Below are 27,696 nucleotides of genomic sequence, written 5' to 3'. Positions count from 1 at the left end.
GAAAGCCAAACGCTTGCAAATGCTGTCAGAGGCCCCGCACCTTCCTCCGGAAGGTGTCTTCAAAAGAAAAAGAAAATGACAAGAAGGTAACATGGAAGCTTCATGTTTCTTAAACTACTACTAACTCGGAGCATGAAGTCCAAGCTGGAAACTTAGATATGTTTTCTTATTTGTTGGGGAAAAGAAAATCCTGTTGCTCTCCAAACCTCATCTCTAACACTTCCTTTCCTGTTAGCACACCCTCTATGAGGGTGAATTTGCCTCTGGGTCACCCCACATGCTCCCAGTGTTCCTACTTTGGCTCCTATGCAAGATTACGAAAAAGGAACAAAATGTTACATTGACCTGCTTTAATTTCCCAGCAGCATGGTACCATAGGAAACACAGGGAGAAATCTTCCTTCCAGCTGCAAAACCCTCAAAGGTGACCTGCAGCCCCAGAGCACTCTTCCCTTCCAGATTTCAAGACGTGAGGGGCACAGGAGAACAAGCTGATTCTCCCCTAGGCCCCCTCTGCTTCCAGCTGGAGGAAAATTTCAATGACTGGTGGCAGAAAGAGTTGAATAAAGATCTTCTTTTCTCTTTCCCTTGAGGAAAAACAGAAGGATTTCCAAGTCCACACTGCAGTAAGTGGTGATTAGACATCTAGGAGCCCTGGGAGGGGCTGGAATCACTCAAGGAACCTGCTCAGAGTATCACCTGGCAGTTGAGGGGCAGTTGGAGAAGAGAGGCTATAGCAGTGGTGCTTGCAGAGGAAGGGAGTGCAAGGACAGTGGTTCCTCAGCACAGCCCCTGAGGAGCCTGGCCCGCTGCTGACAGGGACCTCCTCCATGTCAGTGTCCTCAGAAATCACATCCCTCCAGGCTGCCTTGGCCTTGAAGGAGGAGCACGAGGCAGGAGTGCCCTGCGCTCCCAGCACAGCTCAAGACTCAGGAGAGACACGATGCGGGAGCCAGGGAGAGGGGCAGTCAAGGGAAGATGCTGCTACTTAGCCTAGCTCTACATCTGAAGTCGGCCAAGGTTGGGAGCATGGCCAAGGAGAGAACTGGTGCTGGAACTCTCAAAGCAAACCAGGGTAAAACGCATCTTGCACAATGCAATAAGGCCTTGGACAAGGGAGGGCAAGTGCCCTGGAGATGGAGACACTTCAGAGGAATAAGTCTTAAAATATAAGAGATCCTTCAGAGAAAAAGAAACAAAAAAAATCCAAAATTCTTTTTAAATTTGCTTGGAATCTGTATGAATATATTTAGAAGGAAAAGGGTACAGTATCTACCCTTCAACCAGCTGAAAACTCTGAGAGTCAGAAATGAAACTTGTTACTGAAATGAAAAGTGCAGTTCTGATATTTCTATTCCAAAGGATATGCAACACACCACAAACCCAGCTCCGAAGGCACCAGCTCAGCTGGATCCCACAAGACTGCATTTGCAGATATGAACCAGAAGTAGTGTTGGAAGTGATAGGCTGAGGAGCTATTTCTATACAAGATTCACAGATTTGTAAACCAGATTAAATTCCAAACTCTACAAAGTTGCTTTCTAATGTGCATTTATTCCATTGTCTAAAGTATCATACCTTCTGAGTATTTCTAAAAGCCTGCATTATTTTCATTATTTAACAGTTATATTCTGATTGCAATCAGTCTTCTTTCAATAAAATAAGTGTACTTACCTGGAACCGTCCAACTCTCACTTCCATTATCAATCAACACCACGTTTCACCAACTACAACCCAGTTAAAATCCAATTATTTGAATAGCTAGATGGAAATTGCTATCAGAAAAAAAGTAGTTTTTATTTTAAATGATTTATAACAGTCCACAAATTATGACACTGTTCAAAAGTGTTTTGTAACAGGCGGGGGAAAGCTAAGCTGATGAACATGGAGGGAGGGGGTCTCACTCCAGGATCAGGCATTTTATTCTGAAATTGGAACTTGTGGCTCAGAGCAGAGCCAAAATGATGCAATTCTGCCAGCCTTAGTGTGAGATTTAAGGGAGTTGCTCCTTCTATGCCTCCAAGATAACTATTTCTACAGATTAAAAAAATAAAAAATGTAAATTGATATTTTTAGACCATTGTACTGCATTACTTATAGTGTTATTTTAAAATCTGCCTGTGTTACACAGATGTTTCACATGATCTCGATACCTTCATCTTTCATTACTATTATTTTCAACATCAAATTACACCAGGAGAGTCTCTATTTTTTAAACTTAGTTTTTACCAGCAAGTGTCAGGTAATCTTCTAACCTTCTTGCAGCTCTCTGCCTTTTTCATTGTCCTGCAGCAGATCAATGTCTATATACCCTATGGGAAATACCCTATGGGAAAAACCTCACGTAGAAATTTGCTTCTTAGTTTTCAATCACATCAATTTGCTACCAGAGCTTTGATTTTTTTATTTTTTGACCAAAACAGGGAAAATATATACTTACTTACCAGTACCAAAAAAGCTAAATTCATGGATATTGATATCATACAGAGATAGAAAACATTGTAACATGACTTTAATTTTGATATGTCCAATACAGGCAACGGTACCTGTTACAAGCTTATTGCCTAATTTTACAAACAAGTCTTTGAAGGTGAAAGGTCTATTATTTTTCAGGTATAATTATCTAGGACTTACTTGGCACCTGGAAGTTACCTCAGAGAACTGTTTGTTAGGAACAACAACCAGAAAATCTTCCAAAAATATTTCTTTGGCTAATCTCAAATATTGTTTTATTAGAATGTTCTTTAAAACAAGCATCACTGCTCCAGATTATTTATTTGCAATGTAATGTTATTGCCTTCTGCATTACATCATCAAATCACATTGACAAAATTATATTTACCACAGTATTAATAAAATTCTACAGCAGTGGTTCACTGAGGATTACACAAAGGATTTAAAATGGGATATTACGCTATGATGATTCACATTTGACATAATACCTTAGACTTGCACACAGGAGGAAATGGAGAGAGGCAAAAAAATCCAGGAGAAGAAAAAGGAAATATTAATCAGATCAGTAAAGTAATCCCCTAATGTGATTGATAAGTAAAGAACCAACTCCTGATAGACTCGCTCCCATTTGTTTTACATTTTCACTCTGCTGGCGGCTGTTCATTTTTCCTTTAAGACCTTAAGATTTCAGGCCTTCCCTTCCACTCCTGTAACCTCCAGCAACACCTCACCATCTTTTTATTTGCTTTACAAACTAAAGCTGCAGAAAGTATGAATCCTGTTCATCCTAATTGCACGGCAGTGTACAAATACGGTGAAACCTGTGCACTTCATAGCAATGAACACGTTTATGGTCTTTACACTCAAGTGAGGGCTCTTAGCTCTGAAGCTAAGAAAAGCTTCTGAAGCTCTGAAAAACCTTCTTACAAGAGGCTGCAAAAACTGCCAGAAACCAAGCAATTCACCTCTTTTTCCATACAAACGGACATTGAAGGCAATCATTTATATGGCACATTGAAAAGCAAAGCTACTTACTCTTTTTCTCAAGTTGTAGGTCAAAATGAGGTTCCTGGAGAAGGAGTGGGAAAAGGCTGTATAGAATTCCAGCACTTTCTGCAAGGCATCTCTTTTAATCACGTGAAGATCACAGTAAGTCAAAGCCCTTACATTAGCACAGGACTGGGCAAGGGTCGACTCCTTCCAGAAGACGTCACCAAAAACATCTCCTTTACCTAGGGAAGATTAAAAAAAAAAAAAAAAAAGCAGCACTGCTCTGAATAATGATATGACTTCCAATGAAAATACAAAAGAAAGCACAACTTATCTATGAAGCTAGGGTTCTTCTACTTTATATAATCAGGAAAAAAAAATCAGCCTATATAATCAGGGAAAAAAAAGCCCTTGAAATATTCCATTTATATGATTTTTCGTTGTCTTTTTGTTAATTATGACAGCTGAGCAAAATTTTGTAAGAGTAAATCCACAATCTAAAAAGCATGTCATATGTCATATGTCATTTCTGTTAAAATGTCAGCAAAGGTTTCTCTCTGAAAAATTAAGGCAGGAAGTTCTTTTTTGATTCCTATTTCTCTTCTGATTCCTTCCAAAAAGATTTCAAAGGGAAAATGTTATTGCCTTTCCTTCTTGTAGCTGGCATGCAAAGGATCTGTTTCTTACATCTACACTGTTGAGCATCGTAATTTGGCTAGTTGATTACCCATTATTTTGCCAATAAAATTATGTTGTATAATACATCAGTGCAGTTACAAGCTGAAGTGAACGAAAAAAAGCCGAATTCTAGACATCTAGATCATTGTGAGAACAGTCCATAGGATAAAAGAGCAGGTCTCACAGCAGTGGTCCCTCTAAATGCTTTTCAGCTGTTTTCTCAACAGAAAATCTTTAGCAGTTGCATGCGCAGACACGGCAGTGGAAACTTAAGACAGCAATATTGTACAAAACAGGGGAGTTACTATGAAGATGGTACCAACAAAGCAGGGAGCTGTGGATGCCAGGCATTAAGAATCAGGGAACGCAGCCACTTCCCGGCCAGCGGCTGCCGCGGCCCCTTCTCCCCTTGCCCAGGCGGTCGCAGGGCTGGGGGGCGCCCAGGGAGGCCCTCGCTGAGGGCTCTGTGCCCAGCACAAAACAAAAATAGGCTGGTTTTGGAGTGCAGCAAAACGTGCCTGAGCAGCAGCCCCTGTGGGCTCAGGCGGGGCTCAAGAGGCAGCAAGATAAGAGTATTGAGTTGTGATCTTGGTAACAAATCAGTTGTTTTCAGTGCTATTTTTCTCTCAAGCCTCGGCTGTGTTATCCCACCGCTGCGTTTATCAAGTTTCAGCAGAGATGAGCGAGCATGGTGGTACCTTCCTTTCCTACTACTCTCCTTTTTTAATGGCACTGACCTTTCATCTGTTCTCGTCTAGATCAGCAAATTTCTCTAACAGACGCATTGAAAATGGCCGATGATGACGCCTTTCACACACTTAAAACAGACCAACATTCACAAGGCATTTAGACAAACACATAACATATTCAAAAGTGAAGTGAAACAAATTTTAGGCACCATAAAAACTGCTACGCTTCACTGGGTAAAAGTGGGTTGTTTTCCTTTGGAATAAATACACTTTATATTCAATCTTCCAGGCAATTAGCTAAGCAACTGCTTTAATTAATGCTCCTGAATCCATCAGGTACAGAAACGTGCCATCACGGAGGAACACCAGGCAGAGCTGGTAGTCCAAGCACAAGGGAGAGCAATTCCAGATCATGTTTCTAAGCCTTTTTCTTCATATTTCCAGACAAGTCTCTCTACTTTAAGAAGGCAGTAATTACGTTAATGCCCTATAATGGCACGGAGACTAATAAAGCAAATACAGTCATCGCAGACCTGCTTAGTCTACATAGGAAGTGGCATACAGCCCAGCTTAGTTAGATCTCACCCTTCCAAAAACTTAATTCATTCCCCTCAAAGCGAGCAACCCACTTTCCCCTAGTTATTTTAAATCCTCCCACCACCCCTCCTGCTGCTGCGTGTTTGTGAACCCCCTGCTAGCCCGGACAAACTGCTAAATGCAAACAGCAAAGAAGCACTGGGCAGTCTTTTTGGATAGAAAGAATTAGACTTCCACCCAGAAGTATCTGCACTGGATTAGAACAATTGTCCTCCCATGTATCATAAGGAAGCACATACCATCTCCCTTTGTTTACGTCTTTTCCGTAAAGCAGGATCACTCACACAAGATGAAAGGGGGAAAAAAAAAATATAGATCAAGAGATCAAGTACCTGTTCCATGAGAAACTTTTATAATTGGAAAGAAAGAAGTGTAAGGAGACACTGCTAAACATGCCAGATTGTGTTTGGCAAAATAAAGTCTAATGACAGCTACAGAGAAAGTTAAAAGCCCGAGTTAAAAGCCTCTTTTTACATGCAACTCTAGCCTCTGTGCACCTCACCTTGCCTTTGAAGAAAGATTAAAAAGCTAGAAAATGCAGATGACCATTTGTTTGTCAGCGCTTTGTGTTCCTCATTCCCAGCTTGCTGCATCCCAGACACTTGCCAGGAACATGATCTGTCAGTCACACAAAGTGGATGATCTAAGCTTTTACTATCAATCATTTATACTCCCTGCTGGATTTGCGGTCTGAGGATCTTCCCTACTGTCAGCTCGGTATGCACTGCAAAGCCAAGTCATCTGCTGCCTTTTTGGTTTGCTTATTTGTTTTAATTATTTAATAATTTGTTTTAATTATAATAACAAGCCCCCAAACCCTGATATACTTAAATTCCAAAGAGTGATTTCACAAAACCAGCATTTTGGGTTTCCAGCATTACTCTTCCCCAATCTTTTCAGCATAGTGAATTTGCTGTTTATCTTACAAGTGAAAATATAGATTTTTCTAACTGCTACTACTGCAAATTCAGACTGCATCAAGCAAAAGGTCAAGCCACATCCACTCTACCTCCTAAAAGCAGTCTCAGCAAGGCAGATACTCCTGCAGCTTAGCCAACTGCTTTGCTGGTTGTGTACAAGAACAAACCAGGCTCACGCTCTGTAACTGCATTGCTGCAATGTGCTTACCAGAACAACCCTCCCTTTCTGCAGTAGCACAAGCAAGAAGTGTTGAAGAGCACACAAGAGAGAAGTTATTCTAACCTACTCCGAGAAAATATAACTTTCTAGGAAATATTTTGACAATATTTATCTTATCTCCAAACACTGAGTGTCTGAGAGCCATGGTACAGTTCTGATGTGATCCTAATACTGGATGTGGGTGAGATGAGTAGGCCAGTCTTTCAAGTCAGTGTAGATTTCAACAGGATTTCACAGAATCACAGAAAAGTTGGAGTTGGAAGAGATATCTGGAAATGATCTGGACCTATCCACTGCACAAGCAAGGTCATCTAGGACAGGTCATCCACGACTGTGTCCAACTGTGTTTTGAATATCTCCAAGGATGGAGACTCCACAGCCTCTTTGGGCAATCTGCTCCAGTGCACAGTCGTCCTCACAGTGAAGAAATGTTCTCTTAAATTCAAGTGGAATTTCCTTCCTTGCAATTTGTGCCCATTGCCTCTTGTCCTGGTTCATTCACATCAGTCCGTGGATTTGCATCATGTCAGACAAACTGTTTGTCATTCATTATCATTCTTAAGGCAATTTTAATAGTTGCTACAGCAGTGGACACCATCATGTGGCTCCATTTACATCCTTTGTCAATCATAAGATTAAACTACTGAGGGTGCAGCAGCTGTCAGCACACCTCGGGTCGAAGCCAGGTAAGAGTTTTCTGCTAGCAGGGTAGTAAGGTTCTGGAGCAGTCTTCTAATAAAGAGCGCCAAATGCTGTTTTATGTTAAGACAGAATTCAAGAAGCTGATGGAAAACTCTATACGGAAAAATTACCTGCAATAATTGAAAGATTGTCCTTCCAGACCTGTATTTGCCAGCACACCCGAGCTACGAAGGAATTCTGGTATGACAGTGTCTCCACGACCCAAAGACCAGCTAGCAGGAGTAAACCCTGCTTGATGGCACCTCAGCAGCAAAGCTGCAGCAAGTGTATCTTGGAAAGCACTACTGCTGTCAGCGAGGCTGATCAGGTGTCCACAGCTACTGGCAACTGGCTGCACCTCAGCAAGCAGATGCCTGGGGCAGCTCACCAAAGCAGCCCCGTCCGTCTGAGCCCTCAGCATTCACTCTCTGTCTCCAAAAAGGGAGGTAACTGCTGGAGATGCAAGCACAAATTCTCTCGGTGTGGCTAATAAAGACTCACTTAAAACACTATTGAAAATTAAGAGCAAACAAACCAAAAAATTAGCCTGAACTTCACTATTTTTTCCTCCTGAACAATTTCAAATGCAACCAGAGGGTTGGAAGTCAACCTGTATCACTGGGTCCTACCAACTGTACTCAAGCATAATTCCATACAGGACAGTGGCTCCACGCCAGCTGTTCTCAGCTAGCGATACAAGAGGCAGATCAGCCCCTCCTGTGATATCCACTTGTCTGTTTGGCTTCACTTGAAAACCTTTTCCTCACCTCTTCACTCATCTTCTTATCTGAATAAGAAATGCAATTTGAATTTTCACATCTTACAGAGAGAAGAAAGTTTCAAAGAAACTGGAAGCACCAGAGCAAAGTAAATTTTCCTCTCGACAGTCCTTTGTTTTAAGCAGTGAGTAACTTTCAGCCAGAAAAACAGAACTACAAGCAATTTGGCATCAAGAGTGAGCAAGCAATATCTGTCTCGCACATCAATTAAACAACTTGACAGTCACCCAGTGGCCTGTAGTTTGGTCTTGCAACACGGTACAGCTGGCAGGGGATGATGAAGGAAAGTGACTTGCTGCCTTAAGATTTTTAAGGCTTTGCAAGACCCAGAGGGAAACATGGAAGCATTTAATTCCTTAAAACCTCTGCTTTCTCCTAACTTGGTGAGTTATATTTCATCTACTTATTATGAAGGCAACTGCTTATCTCAATCTGTGACCTGTTTCACGTATCACAGTCTACAGAACTGCGAATACATGGAAAAGATGGAAAGAGATGAGCATTCAAACATAATTTCTCTTTAATACTTCTTGGAGTATTTTTTTTTTTGTCAGAATGAAAGTTAAAATATGCTTTTGTTACATTTTATGTTATATTGCATTTTCATTTTGCCTAAAGGAGATTCAGTATTCTCACTTTTGCAAGAAAATGGAAGTTTTGTTACCCATTTCGGTACCCACTAATACTCTAATCTTAACATTTCTTTGCTTCAGAAAAGCACAATGAACAACCTATTTTTCTTCAAAGACAGCCATACAAGGCCTGGAGTAGTGTAGTGGCGTACTGGTGTAGTGGTGCAAAGCTGAAGAGCACTGCACATGGTCCAGCCAGAGCCAGGTGGCAGCTGATGTGAGCAGGGGCAGGCACGCTCTGAGCCCTAGTGCGCTGCACAGCTCAGAGCTTCAGGGCTGCTCTGTGCTGCACACACACCTTGCTGCAGGATGAACTTAGCCAGCTCATTATAATGGGAGAGTCTGGAGGTGTCAGTTAGGTGGCACTTCATCTTGAAGTGAAGCAACTTGTTTTCTTCATATGGCACGGTACTTTTAAGAAAATCCTATAAAAACTCTGAAGACAACTTATGGACTACAGACCACAATACGATGGACTAACTGGAGCTCAATCTGATGCTGCGTCTCACACACACGTACATAAGAAGTTACTTCATTTCAGAACTCACCCCAAGATGACTGAAGAGCTGGGCATGGGGCCTTGCCAACAAGCAAATCACTGATGTAGCCACACATGTGTGCTTAGAATACCATGAGAATTCCAGTGGGAATTCCAATGGAAAGAATGGGAACAGCCTTACTCGGAACGAAGAGCTACTTCATCAGCGGGGCCAGGTTCATACTTGGTTTCTTGCACGCGCTTAACTGCTCTGCCAGATGTCCGGACGCAGGACAGATGTTTGCCAGCCTGTCTGGCCAGACTCCAGCTACCACCGTGGGCTCCCTCCAGCAATATCAAGTACTCACCCACACCTCCAAAAGAGTGGCCGAATGACAAATGCAGACAAGTCGTTCACATATTACATTCCCAATAGTTTCTTTGCAATGTTTACTAAAACACAGTACTTGAATTAATAGGATGCACCATAAACACAAGGGTACATTAAGTTTAATAGGTGCTTATCTCCTTCAAGTTGAATTCTGTCTCTCTGAGGAGACTTGGCTTCCTCAAGCCAAGATGGGTTCTGGTTCCAGGCCTGACTGTGCCCTGATGCCGCGAAAGAGCAGAGCGAGAGCACACACAGAAGGACTCCCAGGTGCTGAACATATTCATAAAGCCACTCAGCTAGTCAGAATCATGAGCACACACAGCAGTCCCATAATTTCACTCTATCAGCTTCTTTCGGGATGAAAAATCCCTGTACACACATACAAGGCCTTGTGTTCGCCACAGGTATTGTGGCTGAAGTCACAAAGGGACCGGTTCTACTTCAATAAATAATTTCCCATTCTATGGCAGTGCTGCACATCATAAATTAAAATTACACTTTCAGCGATTTTTCCAGGCGCATTCATGAGTCACAATGGATCTGTTCGGGTTGCAAAACAGACTGTTTGTCAACAGTTCTGTATCCATTTGCCTTTGTTGAAGCACACTACTGTACAGGAAGAAAAAACATTAATTTTAGAGCCCTGGATGTGTAGCAATGGCATGAATTAGCTACCGTTAAGATTTCTATTATTGTCATAATTAATGTGCTTATCTGTCTCTATGGATAAAGAGTGGATTATATTTCACTACTTCACTGTCATGAGAGGAATAGTTTTAAATTGTCAGTTGGGTCCCACAGTGATTATTCACGAAACACTAGAAGGCTGCACTAGAATCTGAATCTTTTAGCTCTATTTGTTTTTCAAAAGCCACCATAAGAGATATTACAAATATGTGATCTATGTGCATCAAGGATCACTGGTGCAAGCAATCTGCCCAAAACAACCATCTTAAAAAGGAGAATTCTCCCATGCATGGTGACATCAGACTATTGAAAAAGAGCAGGCATCTCATGTCAGGTGCCAAACTCTGTGAACTGGCTGAAATTCTTGATCAAGGCCTCTACCCATATTAAAACTCCATTCTTCCTGGTATTCCCATTATGCAATTCATCGATTGTTTTTAAAGTCTATATTACTAATAAGCTGCCTGCACTTAGACCATCTCTCCTGTAGATACGAGCTTACAGGAACCTCTCACCATTCCTTCTTTTCACGGCTACCAGGAGCTGGACACAGAGCAGAACTCTCTAACTAGCCAACTCATGCAGTCCGGCCATACTGTCATTTCTGGGTGGCTTAAGCTCGGCAATAGCCAATACTGCCGCTCTTAAAACACTACTAGGGAAAAAAAAGCCATTCCTCAATAAAGAGATTTAAATGTTGCTCCTACATCCACCATAAAATTAAAATCTTACATTAATGTAGACCTCTTTTAATAATTAACTAGACTGTGTCTTTAGAAATGTTCGACTGCCTCATTTGTTAATCAGATGCTTGGATATATGCTCAGGAAATCTGAGTTTTTCAAACTTTTCCTTGTGTTGACATTCACTGAATATACCCTAGAAAAACTCCTATTTGTGTATCAGTTTGAATAAACCATTTTTAAACATAAATAGAATGAGCACCATACAACTGCTGAAGACAAAACTGATTTTTGATTTTCAAAATAAACAACAGTCACATTATCTTGAGCTATGAGAAAACTCTGCTAATATCCACAGCTAAGACTAAGAGCATAGCAGCGTGGCTTTTTTAAAACCAAGTCAGGCATACCTACATTTAAAACTTGGGTGAAAGATGAAGTAGTAAGTAACTTCCATGAAGGCTCATTGGTAAATAGTAACAGGCCCCCAAAGCACACAGATAAATTCTGAAAAAGGAGTTGCACACAAGGCAATCTAATTTATAGACCCTGAGGTAGCTCAGGTACGGGGGCAGTGGAAACACTGCAGCACGAGCTCTATGCAATTAACTTATCCACCACCTTCAAGCCTGCTGCGGAGCAATCTCCACGCGATCGTGTGGAAGATGCAATGCTGCTCCACTGAGAAGGTCTCAGACAGACAGTACCTCTGTAATGTTATTTTCCCTTCTTTAATATAAACCATCCCACTGGCACAGTTGCCCTTATAATTTGTGCTCCCCTATCTGGATGCAAATCTGTCCCACCAAAATCTGAATCATGCCTCTTGTGTCTACATCTGAATGAAATGCTCATGGCTAGATGAGTAAGCTAAATCAATTGCAAAGAAAACAAACAATTGTTCTTATAATGTTCCTTTAAGATTGCAATTAGATAAAATTAAATCAGCAGGAATTTCTCCACACTAAGCAAATGGAGCATTTAATATCCTGCTGAAATAGAAGATGGCACACTAAGCTCTCTTACAATATCACATTAAATCCACAAAGAGTCCGATCTTGTCAATGTTATAGCTTTGTAAATAATAATAGTAATAAAAAAAAAACACCTGCACCTTAAGGACATCCAAATTTCACTTCCATTTTGCATGCGATCTTAAATAGCATAAATCTACATATACCTATGCCTCTCCTCCCCCTCAAAAGTCAGGTCTAGACTGCAAATTGCTCTTCTTTCCATTCATTTTGCAAACCCCAATCTGTTCTGAGTTACTGCAGACTCTCCTAGCCTTGGAACATCTACATCTTACTGTTTTCCTTCAGCTCTGACAGCAGTAAAAGCAAGAGACAGCAACAGCAAACTGTCCTTGGGCAGGCAGTGATTTTCCTTGCTCACAATACATCACTGCCTCGATTTCCCTTCCTATTTCATTAACTTAACCTGCCAGCTGAAAGCAAAATTATGCTCCACGCAAGGTAAGAAAAGCCCATAGTCTCTTCCCTTTGGATTGGAAGAGCACTGATTTTTTTGACTCATAGGTAGTAATGAGAGCAGACACATGGCAGTTTCTCGCCTGCGGATAGCTGTGGTTTTGTTGACCACATCTACATTTGCTTAATTACTGGTCTTACTGTTTGCTTCCTTGTAGAGTTCTTCAACTCTTAGAGAGTTCTCCTGTATGTTTTAAAGATAGTGGGCAGAGGACCACTCCTCTCTAGGGATGGCAAAGTGAAACCATTCTCTGCACAGCCCCTAAAACCTCTGCCTATCCCTGGCACGGGATCCTGCGCTGTGTCCGTCACTGAACAAAGCAGAGGCCCCTTCCTTGTACAAAGTACAGGCATCCTTCCTTGGGGAGATGTGTGCAGGGTTGAGATAACCCTGTTCCTAAATCATCTTGGTCAAGGGCATGCTGAGCTACAGGCTACCTTCACCAGCTTCTTCTTTTCCATTCCTCACCCTTTTCTCATCCATAAAAGCGTCAATTGCTACAGCACTTTGTCAAAGACAAGAGAGCAGGCAAGAGCTGTCTCAGAGCCAGAAACTCAGGGAGGTGTTCTTGACGCTAGCGACAGCATATCTCAGTCTAATACCAGACCAACAATCCTAGAGAATTTCTATTAAGCCCCAAAAGTTGGGTTTAAAAACAGAACAAAACTCAAGAATGAGGGTAGCACAAACTGGACCGGACCAGTAGCCAGCCAGGTCTGCCTCCATCCTTGCTGCAATGCAGCCGTCAGCCACGAGATGCAACCCTGCAACAAAACCCTCTTCCACCATCCTGATCTTCCTACAGCGAACCCAGCCTCTCTCAGACAGATTGCATTTGGCCGTTGTCTTATTTATCAAGCTATTTTCAGTTTTGAATCAATCAGCTCTGTAGTGGGACCAGAAAACCCAGCAGTCTTCCTTTGTGACACCTCAAAAGCTATGCACAGTTCACCCACTCTGCCCATGTGATGGGACCCTCTTGCCCACGGTGAAGGAAGAAGCCTCATCTGCCTGTTTGAAATTCAAGGAAAATCACAGGCAGTCTCCTGTGAGGAAATGTAGTGTGTGCTTAAACTTCTCTACGGACTTTTGTTATCATACTTATTGCCTCTAAACAGGGTCAGAGAGCATAATTTCAAAACCGTTGTGGTACAAAGGGAATGTGATCATTAATATTCATTGCTAAACCAAGAGTTAGCAGAAAAGTTTATTCCTTTGAAAACTCCTAGCTCAAATAAGGAAAACGAAAACATAATAAATGCTTAGATGCAAGTCTCAGGATAAATTGCTTTAAGTGCGGCTTTTATTTTTTTCTTTTTAACTAAAACTTCTACTAAGGGCTATATTTCTTACCATCTACTCAGCTCTGAAGACCATTGATGTTTGAAAGGCTTTTTGCTACTGTTGCTAATTAATGGCTTAAGGGCTCCCAATCTTTAATCAACTTTGAAAAAACTAACCTCTAGTCTTGCTATCCCTACGTAGAGGGCCCCCTTGCAGAGATCTTCAAGACCAGTTCAGCAACTATGAACAACTCCCTTCGGATCCTTTGGGAGCTCGGATCCTTTGGGAGCAATTATTTGACAAATTTTGCAGTAGTCTGAAAAATTATGGACAAGACACTGCTCTCCCCACTGCTTTCTAGGAAAAAAAAATAAAATCAAACAAATCTGCCACCATAATTTCTAAGGTCTTCTCCTTCTCTTCTCAGTCCCATTTTTTTCGGTGGAATTCTTTCCTAAATTTCAAAGATCATCCCAATTTCAAGTGGACAGTACTGGACCTTAGACCTAGCTCCAAGAGTCACTGGCTTCTTTTAGATTTCCTAGGAAAGCAGGATTATCTATTCAGTGTTTGAGTTCTATTATGGCAAGCATATCTGAATTACACATTATTTTGTAGTAAGGTGAAAAATGACATTCTCAGTCACTCAGGTATTTCTACATAAATATCAACACCACATAAATCACTTTGTAACAAGGCCTTCTCTTGTCCTCTTTACTTGTATTTAAAGAAATCACTTCGAAAAAGTGAATCCTGCTACTATGCAGCAATTTTCTATAGGTTTTCTTAGATTTTCTATGCACCCAGGCAACTGGAGACATAACCCAAGCACCAGCACTTCCTCTAATGGTGAGGACGGCAGAGCGGAGGCTCAGGAAGGGCTACCTTTTTTGCTTAGCCATGATGTGCCATCTGCTCAGACAGACTTCTAGCACTTTCCTGAATATTAAAGTTCTAAACTGTATTCCAGGTTACTGTAGGTGCCCTCCTTCAAAACTCACTTGCCCTTTTCTATAGAAATTTTCCAGCTGCAGTGAGTATGTCTTCCTCTTTACATTGCTGAGATATGCAACAGAACATTTTCTCATGCTTTGCTGAAGAAATGCCTACCTTTAGTGTAAAAAAATACACGTTGTAAATTAAAAGACAGTTTTCAAGCTCTTCAAGCCCTCCTAAAATAAGAAACAATAACTACCTAGGCAGGGTTAATTCGACCCCCAACTCCAATCTGCCCCTGCTATAGTCTGACCCCTTTTCCCCACGCACATTGCAAGGAAAGCCATAGCAAGCTCGCACAGCCCGGCCGGGAACATGCTTAATACGAGCAAAATCTTTTAAGAAGATATTTGTTAAATTAAACTCTCGCAAATCTCTTGTGAGCATGAGCAATTTTACATTTTTCCAAAGTCTGTAACATGGGCAGGGATTCAAACATGGCCAGTGGCTCAGGCTGAAAAGTCTGTGCCAAAGCCAAGAAACCAGGAGATTGCCAAATAAACTGTGGGTAAATAACCGGTTGTTTCTAATGGGGACAAAACAACACATTCTCCCTGACCACATCCGGATAAATGGTTATAGTTTTAAGCAAGAGTGGTTCAAAGAGGTAAGTCAAGCTCAGATGAGTAAAGCAGCATCAGTCCACATGGGTAAGGCTTAGAAAAGTTAAAAGCAGAGCAAACTTGAAAACAGGCACTTAACAGAAGCACTGCATGACCTGTGCTGCTTTCCCCTGTCCTCAAAGCAGAGATTTTCTGTTCTGCATAAAGCCCTGAGCGCTGTATCCTAACCAATAACAACGGTGTAAATGGAAGAACAGTGAACTAGAGAAACTGAATTGTGCTCAACCCAAGTAGCTTCCAGACAGCGAATCTTCACTTCTACCTAAAGCCACATATACCTGCTCATTAACACAGAAAATTAGAGTTATGCAGTGGCCTTCCTTGCTATGTCTTGCTTTTCTGTGGCTCCTATTTGTCATGGAATGAATCACAAAGTTTATAATTTATTTAAGCTTTAAGTTATTTCCTGTTTGATCTTTGTTTCTTTGAAATATCAAATCTAACTGTTGTGTTACAGGAAAGTTACTTATCTCTTGACTTCACCAGAAGTATCATATAGGATCCAAAAATGTGTTTCATTCCAAGAAATCACCAACTTTAATACAAAGCTGGTTTATTTCTTTAATCTTCTATTGCAACTGTTGTATAGAAATTCAGTCTTTGAAACTGGTTCATGTTGTGCTCGTCTCCATGTCAAATTAACCAGCAATGCAACCTTAGGTGACACAAAAAAACATACCATTTTTCACTTCATCTAAGGGCAATTTCTTCAAACTCAGCATGTGCATTAATCCAAGCCAAGCAAAGCCAGAGCTCTGTTATGAGAATGTTAAGCCCCAACTGAGACTACACCCATCACTTGAGTATTAGATGGAAGTGATTTGGAGGGATATTATGCAAGTGTATACAATATACTCCAAATTCCAGAGCTACACCACACACTTTTCTATGCAGGTCTCCACGTCTAGATAATTTCAGAACTTGAAGGTGTTTCATGTAAATTGGGTTCTTTTTTTTTAAGGATTAAGTGCAGTTTGCTTTTGGTTTATGTAATGCTATACAGCAGTCAGACTAATTTAGAGATGCAATTTATTTCTCCATTGTAAGGAAGACACAGGCAATGGCAAATGGCAAAGGCTGTTTTATGAAGTGACAGCTAAAGCTGGGCAAATAATTCACCTTGAATAATTTAAGCAGTTATTTTTTACTTTCATTTCAAGGATGTCTGGGAGATTGCAGCCTCTTTGACGTATCTGTTAAAAAAAATTCCCCTACAGAATTCCTCACGTGGATTGCTGTTAGGTACCTGATGCTCCTAGCTGTGTTTAGCTGGGACTGGTGAACAAAACTTATGGCACAGGCTGTTCTGGCTGAACGATCAGCAACAATCATGTTTCTTGTGCAATGTAGAGTCTTTTTTTTTTTTTTTGCCTGTATTGCCTCTTCTATCTGGTGTGCTTTTGTCAAGCATTTTACAAGTTTACTTTAACAGGATATTTAAAATATATATATATGTTGCTGTTGTATTGATAAGAAAAATAACAATGGATGGAAGTTAAGGAAGAAATCACGTCCCAACTTCTACAGCATCGCTCAGTAATGGGACATTGTGCAATGCTGAAGAAGCAAAAAAAAGGCCCACTGATTAAGAATATAGGGAAAAAAACCCTCAGCTAAGCACATTGTTTCTTAACAGGGCACAGAAATGTCCACAGAAGGTTTTACAACCTAGAGGAGAGCTTATGCACACGTGTGAGGATGGAAAGAGGTTCCTTAGGTCGAGAGCTGAAACAAAAAGATTTCAAACACACATATCCCAAATAAAATCTCTCCCAACACACCCCACTTCATTTGCCTTTCATCTCAGACTAGCAGATTCACAAAGAAAATCACAGAGCTCAACAGCTTTAGTGGAAGCCAGCAAGTTGACCCCAAGTTTCAAATAAAAGGGATGTAGAAAAGAGGATCGATAGTTACTGGCCCAGAAGAAGAGTAAAAACATAAAATATTTCTATTCATTCAGATAGCAATGAAATGAGGCTGATGCCTCATTTACCTGTAGCTGTTATACTAGAGCAGCAGAGATTAGGGCTTCAGCTTTCCTTAACGTTGATTTATTCAGGAACCTGGACTGACTATTCTCTAAATTGGACTTCAAGGTAAGTCAGAGAGGATACTAGCAAAGATCAGGAGGAATTTTATGACTCTAAAGGACATTTTAAATAACCTATTTCAACTTCATGTAGAGCACCTCTCAACTCTCCTGTTAAAGTCATTTGCAGAGATTAAATGGAGCAGCAAGCCCGAGGCTTTCTTCTGATGTACACAGGATGAAAGATTATGCAACACAAGATGACAGACATGGAGAAACTTTAGTTAACGTTTGTCATATTAATTCACGAGAGTTCAATGCAGCAAAAAGTAGTAAGCTCTTGATGCACAAGTTGGAAAAGCAGAGGCTGTTAGTATCATACAGCACTGAACAAGACAGGTGAGTGCAGAACAAGAGAACCAGCTCTCCTCCTATGCACCACCTTTAGTTTCTTGGTGGTGCAAAACACCATGACCTCGATTCTCCAGGAGACTATGTTGACCCTGTACTCTCTGTGCAGTTTTGTTCAGAAGCAGAGGAAACTGAGCTCTACGTATTTACTAGCCTCCTTATTTTCCATTAGATGCTTCTCTTAGGAGATCTCACAGTATGTATTCAGGAAGATTAAGGTTACCAAGGTGTTTTCTTTTTTCTCCAGGTTGCTATGAGTGACAGATACAGGATTAAGCCACTGAGAATTTACCTTATCACAAAAGGGTCTGACAGAATCAAAGGATAAGTATCACTTTCTCAGTGCTCCCGCCACCTCATCATTTATCTACATCTACTGGACTATCACAGTCATTTCTCCTCATTGTGCTTCAGAATGTTGTTCGCATCACTATCAACATCTTCCTAATGCCTTCAACCTAAAGCTGTCGTTCCAAGTTAAAATCAATTGCCCCTAAACTTTTATCTTACTTTGACTTTAGGAGGTGAATATTATTTCAAAAAGACATCTTAAATAAAGCTAATTGGGGAAAAAAAGAATTCCTCAAACCTGAACATTTATCATGGGAGAGAACGGAGCGCTTTTAAAAATAGGTTTTCTGAATTCTTAGCTGGAATTTCTAACTGCAAGAGGCGACAAGAGACGGCCTCAAGAATGACCAGAATCTTGATACTGAAGTAAAGCTTCTGTTGACCAGAAAAAAACAGAGGTGAAGTAATTGGCAGAGGAGAGAATTGCCCCAGGTAAATAATTGCCTATGGACCTAAGTGGAAGAAGGAGGACAAGCCAACAGCTCTCAGCAACATTCCTGCGTCTTTCCCATTGCTTTTTTTCCAGACAGCGAGCACCTAACAGCATACAGCTGCCAATTTCATGACAATATGCCTCAAAGCCAACTCGGCGGAAGCTTTTTTAGAATGAGCTAAGTGCTTGAGTAGCAGAAGCTATAAAAACGCGCCGCGCATCTGCGCTAGCACGCGTATAAACTGCGAGACTCACCCAATATAGCAACGACTTCGTCATCCTGGATTACTTCCAAGGACCCCGAAACCACGAAGCAGAGGCTGTCGACGCTCTCGCCGGCGTGGTAGATGAGGTCCCCCGGCGCGCAGTGCACCGTCTGGAACTCCATGGCCAGCGCCCGCAGGCACCCGTCGCTCGCCAGCCGGAAGGCCGGGTGCTCCTTGAAAACTTTGCGGTTCAGGTGCACGCAGATATCCGCTCTCATGTCCTTAGGGCATATCTGCAGGACCTGAAAAGGAAATCAGGCAGTTGTCTCCCGGGCAGAGCTTAACCGAGCCACACGATTAGCCTATTTTACTACACGGGGTTTCGGAACTGCTTACTTTCTTCTTGTAAAATCTCTAGTCTCTCCCCATACCTTTTTATTATATGTATACATAGGCCACAATACCAACTTGGGATACGTCACAATAACTGAGGGAAAATAGCATTTTCATCTCAGTGACATGCTCTGCTGGATATTGAATTACTATAATAATGCCTCAGGTTTTTAAGACAGTAAAATTAACAGCACAGCAGTACAGAAAATGGTAGATAAAAGTCAGCTCCGAGATTGTTTCTAGGGGGCAGATCATTCTTTTCATGGGCAAATTTCATGGAAAAGAAAACTGCACAAATTATATGTTCCAAGTGAGAGAAATGCTCTGTAGAGGGATGTGTAATGCCATGTCATTTTAAAGAAAAAAAAATCATTATAAAATCCATTAACTCAAATTGAGCTTTGCAGGGATAAAAACTCCCCCCCTTCCTGGAATAATAATTTTTTTTGTTCACACATGAAGGGAGCTTAAGGTATGATACTGTGTTGGACAACTCTTAATCTTCCAAAGGCATCAAGCCAGTGTTTCTTATGACACTTCATGTTGTGTTTGCAGAGGCAGCAGTGTGCTGCCAAGGATACTCAACCCAATGTTTAACGCAGCAGGTACCAGTCAGGGCTGTTGTAGAGGGTTCTCAAGATAATACAGACAGTTGAGTGAAAAGAATATAGACTCCACACACAGATGAAAAGTTCCCAGCAAAAGCTCTAGAAACATATAACATGAGCTGGATTTGGGGATGATGGAATCCTTGGAAGATAAAGTCTGATGAAGAGACTTTACATCAAGATGCGTTAGTGGAGATAAACATTCTGTGCAGCATGAGTCTGCCTCAGTTTTTCCTTAATAACAACTTTTCCATGCAGCTAAGGAACAATCTGGGAGAGCTTCAGAGTTACTCCCAATGCATTTTCCTGAAGGGAAAGAGATGGCTGCTCCAGTGTAAACACTTTGGAAAGCGTGAAGGAACACAGGAAACACTGGACCTTTGCCGAGACCGTGCATGGTGTCTGAGTACAAGAACTAAGCTCACAGTTCTGGGCAGGGCACTGGTACCTGCCATTAAGCTCACTACTCCAATGGCTCCACGGCCACTAATTTCATCCCTGGCCAAGCTCCAAGCAGACCTGCTATTACAGATACCACTTGTGAGCGAGAACACTTTCTATAGTGCTTAAGTGTGGGGCACTCATGGGTGACCTCTCTGTCTGCCCCAAACTGAGGAGCAGCAGAATCTGCCAGTTCTCAGTTTTCAGCCCGGCTGGAATGGGCTGGGCCTAACAAACAGCCTTTAACGTGGAAAATACACAAAGAGCAGGGCCGTCTTTGCAATTATCTGGTTTAATCTGGCAACAAATGCATACTGTATTTGCAGGTGCCTGCCAAAGTTTGGCACTGAAATTTCACACACAGACACTTCAGAGTTACTTTGTTCTTGCACAAAAAATAAGACTTCTGTCATAGAAATAACTTTAAGAAAACCTGCACATGCAAAAGAATATTTAAAATTATGCCCTTATCCAAATTCCTCTTGGTTACTCCAGTCTAAAAGCAAGTTAATTTTCCCTTCTTCCTTCAGGGTTTTCCACAGACTTTGGAAAAATCAAGAGGGATTACACATGCTGAAGAGCTGAAAGCAAATAGAGGACTTTTATTTGTATGGAAGGTAAGATGGAGATCGTCATGGCTTAATTTCAGTATTTTTCAGTAGCCTTTCATTAAGTTTTGTTGTACTGGCACTTCCTAGACTTCCAAACTAATCAGCTTTTAGCTGATGATTCACTCCTGACATACCTGCAGTTACCATGAATTTGACACACTGGTGGCCTACCAAATACTTCAAGGACTGATTCTGAGTGAAGTTCCTCTTTAAATCCTTGCTTTGCCTGTAGAAGCCGCATTGTGTTACACAGCTGCGCAGCTACAGTGCCACGTGTTTTATTAGTTTCACGGCATCCTATAAGCTATCCACAGGCATCAAACCTATAGAGCTCAGACCTGAGAGTTTATGAGTTGGCGGGATCATTAGTCAGTCTTATATCTGTTAGCTTTTGCTATGCAGATGAAAGATTTTTCTCAGTTTCACATTCAGCATTACCAGCTTTTCAGCTACAAACACACCAGTTACTGAAATCTACATCATATTATGCTCTTTGATGTTCTGGTAATTTGAGACTATTTTATTTATTAAGCCAACTCTCAAAGGCTACAGCAAGCTGTATTTAGTTTGGTTATTCTTCTCTCCAAAGACATTATCTTCCTATCGGAAGAAACCAAGAACGAACTTTGAAGATAAGCTAAAACAAACATGTTTTCCATAGCAAATTCTTCTTGCCGCCTTGTCAAAATGATAGGGGCTTGTATTGGGAGTGAACGAAAGCATTCACTACACATATAGACATTTTGTGGCAAAATGCAGCAGCTTCTAGTCAGCACTATGCAATGCTAAAATACCATTTCTTTTTGATAACTAATATTATGGACAGTACTTCCTAGAACCACTGTTTGGTATGGTAGATATGCTGATGACCCTTTGGGAAAACGAAGAGCTCCCTTTTGGTCTCCAGAGAGCCCAGTATAAGGCCACACCTGTTCTAATCTTCCATAACAACTAGCTTTAAGTGCTAGACAGGAATGAGATCGCCTGCTTTTAAACCCCAGCATCTACAGTGCTGAATAACAGATTAATCAGCCAAGCAGGTTGGCGACTGAGGCACCTAAAACCAGCACCGGCCATGGAAGAGGCCCCGAGCCTCCTGCACATCGGGTCTGGGGAACGGCTGCTTGGTATTTTAAAAGACACAATGGGAATTTCATGTGTAAATTCAGAGAATTAGGATGATAGTATTTTCCTCACAGAAGGTAGATTTCAAATACATTATTAACATGGTAAAGGCTTCTAGCTTTCATTAATATGTTTTACCTATACACAGAATATAACATTCACATTTTATCAGGATAATCAAATTTGTATTCAGATCCACAGAGCTGCAGAGAACCTCACACAACACAGAAGCTGCAAAAAAAAAATTGAAGCTGAAGAAATTCTGAGGTTGTGTTGGAACTTGGAGCTTTTCCTTTAATTTTCCTTTATTTACTGAAAACTGAGCTTTTTCATTTACTGCTGTTACATTATTTCACAGCACATCATCTGCAACATATACTCACTTCTCCTGCTAACATATGTCAGCATGAGAGAAGAGCTGAAACACTATCTTTGGATGTTTAAAACGAAGGAAAGCTGCTACTTGATGCTATTTAAAGAATAGATCTTCTTTACTAAGAAAGCACCTCCTGTTTATTTTAATGAAATACTTTCAGGATGTGACTTGTTTCCTTGCAGTTTAATTTACTTACCTTTTCAGTATCTATTCCTCTGGACATTGACCAGGTGGAAACGATGTAATCCATCACACGTTCACTCAGGCCCTTGGGGACCTGGTAGAGCTTTAGGAAGTCTCGGACACTGTTCAGCATTTCGTGATACCTGTTTGTATTAGCATACATTTGCTGAAATATGGTTGTCACGTTACCAAATATGGTTGCATACAGAAGGGCTGTAAACAACAACAAAACAAAAAGAGAGAGAGAGAAAAATATATTGTGTTTATCAGAGATATAACAATATATTGCGAGGATCAGTCTGTGTTCCCTGTGCTGTAAGGCAAGAAATGTCAGGTCCAGAGAAATAAAAGCAATTTTAGTGCTTGTACGGAAGGCCTAATGAGCATAAATATTTTATGTGGCAGTTCCAGCCCTACAAACTGAGGACCACCACCTACTTGGGCAAATTCTGCAACCTAGAGTTCCTGAAACACAACTATGGTCTTTGCCCACCAAGTCAATAACATCCAAACCTTTATGAAAACAAAAGAGAAGATATAAGAATTTTAAGACAAATAGCTTGACAGCAAATACTTTAAAATTTCATCTCTGGTTTATAGTGCCTGTGTTAAAATGTCATCAGTGACAGATTTCCAAGCTTTAAGTGCATTACCACAGTAGTAAGTCGAGTCATCATTACCCACCTCAGTGTGACACCAACAATGCATCAAAGCAGAAGATGGAATATGTAATAAACAGCTACCATGGGTCAGTGATTTATAGATGAAAGTTTAATAATACATAAAAACTCACATTATGTTTGATATTCTTCAGGCAGAAGAACAGCCAGGCCTCAGAGCGGAACTAGAGCCCTCAAACACAGAATGCTGCCTAACCTTCTAACTTCATTCGGCACCGTTACAACGCCAGCTGATTTAGTCAGGACATGTGGGATAATAAACATGAGAAAGATGAAAGCCTATTTCCAGGCAGGGAGAGAAACAGATGAAAAACCACAGGATTTGAAGCTTTGCCTGCCGAGGGCCAAGATAAGACGGGGCTGGTGGCAGCCCCGGCGGTCATGTTTCAATGGCTGGCAGAGCCTGAGGCTTTCCCCACTCCACCCAAGTGAGCAGCAAGGGGGAGAGTCTCCAGGGCAGCTTTTCTGTGCCAGGAATCAGCTCAGTGAGAAGCAAGAGAGAAGCTCACTGGAGAGGCAGAGAGCAGATGCACTAATCACCACTGCAACTGCTGTGGCTTGCTGAGGGAGTTCTTCCTCTTTGCCATTGCCTGTCCCCCAAAACAGGCTCTGAATTTGCAGTATCGTATTTGTTCTACCCAGCAATAAAAATAAGTATTTGACAAGTCATAGTTATAAAACACAAGAGAATATTTTGCCTTAATACCTCTTTTTATTTCACACACTCTTTTACTCTTCCTTTTTGAAAAAAAAAAATCATTTCCTTATCCCATTGCTTCTTTTTGAGAGTGACGCTATTTATTCATGTCAGCATTAAAGCCAGACATCCTTAAACCAGCTAAAATGCTTTGGGGTTTTATGGTCAACAAGAAACCTTTAACGATCTGCAAGAGAAATTTCCAGGACTGTCTTCTGTGATCATGGAGAGCTACTAGGTAGATGCAATTGAAAATTACCTGAACTCAAGGCTTTTACATGGCTGTTTCTCTACAGAATTCCCTCTCAACCCTGTGACTTTTTCCCTTTGACTTTCTACAGATACCAGCTCTCCCCTTTTCCACCTGGAACTTAGGCCAAAGGGCACTTATTTGACTTGCTGCTCAGCACAGCAACTTCTTTACTTCCTGATCCCCTTTAAGTGATGGGGCTGCGCTATAAAATATTTATATTTGCATCTACAGACCAAACAGTGAATTAAATATAAATGAGCCTCTCAACCCTGTTGGGCTCCACAGTGCCTCAGTAATGGCAGATATTTTGAAGGCCAAGTAAGAAATTCATGTTCAAGTCAAATGTGGTTGTTTCTGTAGAAACACATATATGCATATTTCTTTTTTTGCTATTGGAAATGACACAAATGGAAGACAGCTACTTAAAGGAGAGTGAGCTAGGGACTCCACTTTGAACCAGGCAATAGCACCAAAATTTGAACTACTCTTTCGGGACCAATTCATCAGTCTGCATTCAAGTCTTAGGGGTATGTCAGACATGCTGGATAGGTGCTACAGAACCTACTCTGTTTGCAACAAATTCAGAAAAAAAAAAGTATTTGGACACCTAGAAGGTATTTAAACATCTATGTCTCCAATGAGTTCAATGGTCACAAAAATACTTCAAGAATGGTCCATGATGCTATGCTCACAACAACATTTTGCATGTTTTTATTTATTTCTTGAGAGACTAACCCTAACAAATCTTGGCCTAACATTTTGTCCTGTTCAAAATAAAGCTTTGTTAGAAGGTGTCAAATAGAGCTTCTCCCTCCTGTATAGTTTTTGTATTTTACAGCTGCTTTGCACAACACTACTGGTTAGGGTAACAAGCTGCAGCAGAAACAAGGTAAACAAGCAAAGACTATTACTTAAAGGAGCAAGCCAACATCCATCCAACACAACTGCTTAATGGGCAATACCATCCATAGCCAAAATCATACAGGCTGCTCAAACTACTAAAGGTGCTGAAGCTCTAATTATTTTAGGAAATAATTCCATATTCTGCAATTATCTATATAATTAAGCCAGCAGCTATGGGTTTAGAAATATCATTATATTCGACCTAGACCAACCTGAATGGCCAGAAAGTTTGAAAAAGGCAGCTCTTCCTCAATTCAATTCCATCAGTGCGCAGGAGCTCTGGCACACAAAATAGACAGAATATAAAGAAAAGCGTTCGTCATAGTGCCCATACCAAGATGTGGGAGCTGATGCCAGACCTAGGTTAGAATTTTTCTTTCTGTAGGATGAAGACAGATTAAGCAAATATCATAAGGAGGTATATTTAAAACCCAAATGCTAGCTTCCCCAAACAAGTCCATCAAAAGAGACTAAGGCCTTAAATTCAGGTAAAAGTCAGGGCTGAAACACAGTGCTCTAGGTCCCATAAGTCTCTGCTTTCCCGGAATGATCCATTCTCCTCCTTCCATGCACATCCAGATACCCAAATTTATCACAATTGCAGAGTAGTTGGAAAAGATATTAATGTCTCTTCCTATGGTCCAGATCACCTTTCCTCTAAAAATCCACTTGTTTTGGCAGGCCCCTTAGCATTTCTGCAGGAGAGCAAAGGGACAGTAGGTGAAGCTTCAGTTCAGTGCCACAGATGACAGACCTTGTCCTTGATTCTCTTGGTGAGATCCAGCCTCACCAGCACACACCTGCAGCAGGAATGGATGGTAAGAAGGATTTACCTCTTTTACCTCACTTTTTTTTTTTTTTTTTTTTGCATCCATTGAACAATAATAAGCACGAATTTGCTTTGAAACACAAAAATACACAAATTCAGCTTTCAGAAAAGGAAGAAAGTATTCATAGAGATGCAGTGTGAGAAACATATGGATTAGTTTAGCTTTTGCCTAGCCTAAATTATACCTGAAAGCTTGATGCATTAAAAGTGTTGAAGAACAAAGAATGTTTTAAAAAAGAGAGTTACCACAAATGCGACTTAATCCACGGCACTTTGTAGTCAAACGTCATTATGCCTTTGCTGCTCTGTGCTGTTCTGCTCGCTCTCGGGCGGACACAGCAGGGCCTGGCCGGGCTGCTGCGCGGCGCTCCCGACGCTCCCTCCCTGCAGGCGCAGCCCGGGCCGCCGCGGGCAGGGCGCTGCAGCGGGACCAGGTCTCCTCCACACGCGCCCCTCGGCCGCTGCCAGCGCGAGGCTGGAAACAGGAGACACCTTGGGAAGGGGATCGCAAGCAGGTTCTTATCTCTGGGTGATCCATGCAGCTATCTCCCACCAGAGCAGGCGGTGAGACCTGTTGGTTCAAGGTCTCACGGCTCGTGGCGCTCTGCTAGCAGAGGGAAAGGAGTTCCCAATCCATCCCACCACTGTCCAGCTGTGGGAAGCCTTGTTAATACAACCCACAAGTTTGGTATTTCATCTTGATTATTACAAGACGTGCAATCCTACAGCAATTTCTACTGCAAAGAGCAGCCACTATGCTCCAGTATGACAGCTCCTATGGCCAGAAAAATGATTTCTGTCTGCATTAATTTTTTATTTAAAAAAAAAAAGCCCCAAACTTACAATCCTTAATTTATCATTAGCTAACCACTTTATTACTATTGAGGATACATTAAAGCCAAGGATTTTTGCAGCCAGAAATTGGGTAGATACATTAGCATATTAAACACTGATCTTTTTGCATAGAAACAGCTCGGCTCTGTGCCTTCCTTTCCTTTCAGAGGAATAATGAAACGAATCCCTTTCAGCACGCTGCAGCTCCAGGAAGATTTCTGAAACAAACATCCTGCTACAAGAACAAAGAGGGGCAGTTTACAACAGACAACCCTGCCACCGAATCCCTGTTTCTGCACTGAATGGTCACTGCGACCTTAGACCACAGCCCTGCGACAGGGGTAGTCATAGGGTGTCACTGCCAACAGCCAGAGCTCCTGGCACCATGGGCCAGCAGTTGTAGTGCTGCCCTACCGACCGTAGAAACTGTCACCTCCTAAGGTGTGCTTCATGCAGGTGAGCTCAGGAAGAAAGAAGGAGGATTTTAGGGCGGGAGCAACGTTTCTGGGTGGGATAGCTTTGACCCAGGCCAGGCCTCAAGCACACCGTGGAGGAAAGTCACAAGTTAATTTGAGCCCAAGAGCGAACTGCAGCTCTGAGGGACCAGCCTCAGAGGCTGGCAACAGCCCCTTCCACCACCACGCGCGAGCTGCACCAGTGCAAGAGGACAGCAAGCATTGCCCCTCCTGGAACGTGCAGATCCCTCACAAACGATGGAGGGCTCTCTTCTCCCTCCAGGACATAAACGTCCTTCTCTGGCAGTAGATCAATGTATTTTCCCCACCAACGTGGCTATCCATTGACAATGCAGCCAGTGTCATCCCATTTAAACCAGTGTTTAAATAACACCAGAGATAAAAGTGCAGTAATTTCAATAGCCAATTACCCACACAAGTGAATCACGAAGGCCAGGCACAGGTCGGAGAGGTCTCCCAATAATCTGCTACCTTTAATGATGTAACAAGCAAGAATAAAGGCCTAAATAGAAGCCAGCGTAGGTCTCAGCTACCACAGCTATATCGTTGAGGCATCTGATTTTAGAATTAGAAGAGGAAGAA

The 27,696-nt window shown here is 41.6% G+C and overlaps 1 protein-coding gene across 1 annotated transcript in view; it reads right to left on the bottom strand.

Moving 5' to 3' along the window:
• KCNH1 (potassium voltage-gated channel subfamily H member 1) overlaps positions 1-27,696 on the bottom strand; it is a 148,837-nt gene that overhangs the window by 56,141 nt on the left and 65,000 nt on the right. The window contains exons 7-9 of the mRNA XM_026048408.1: positions 22,456-22,655; positions 18,755-19,007; positions 3,489-3,685 (exon numbers count right to left, since the gene is read on the bottom strand). Coding sequence (XP_025904193.1) covers positions 3,489-3,685; positions 18,755-19,007; positions 22,456-22,655 — 650 coding nt within the window. The remainder of the gene's footprint in view (positions 1-3,488; positions 3,686-18,754; positions 19,008-22,455; positions 22,656-27,696) is intronic.

This window comes from Nothoprocta perdicaria, unplaced genomic scaffold (genome assembly GCF_003342845.1).
Source record: "Nothoprocta perdicaria isolate Ctin4 unplaced genomic scaffold, notPer1 scaffold_54, whole genome shotgun sequence".
Classification (NCBI taxonomy): domain Eukaryota; kingdom Metazoa; phylum Chordata; class Aves; order Tinamiformes; family Tinamidae; genus Nothoprocta; species Nothoprocta perdicaria.
This window is presented reverse-complemented; position numbering and strand designations above follow the sequence as displayed.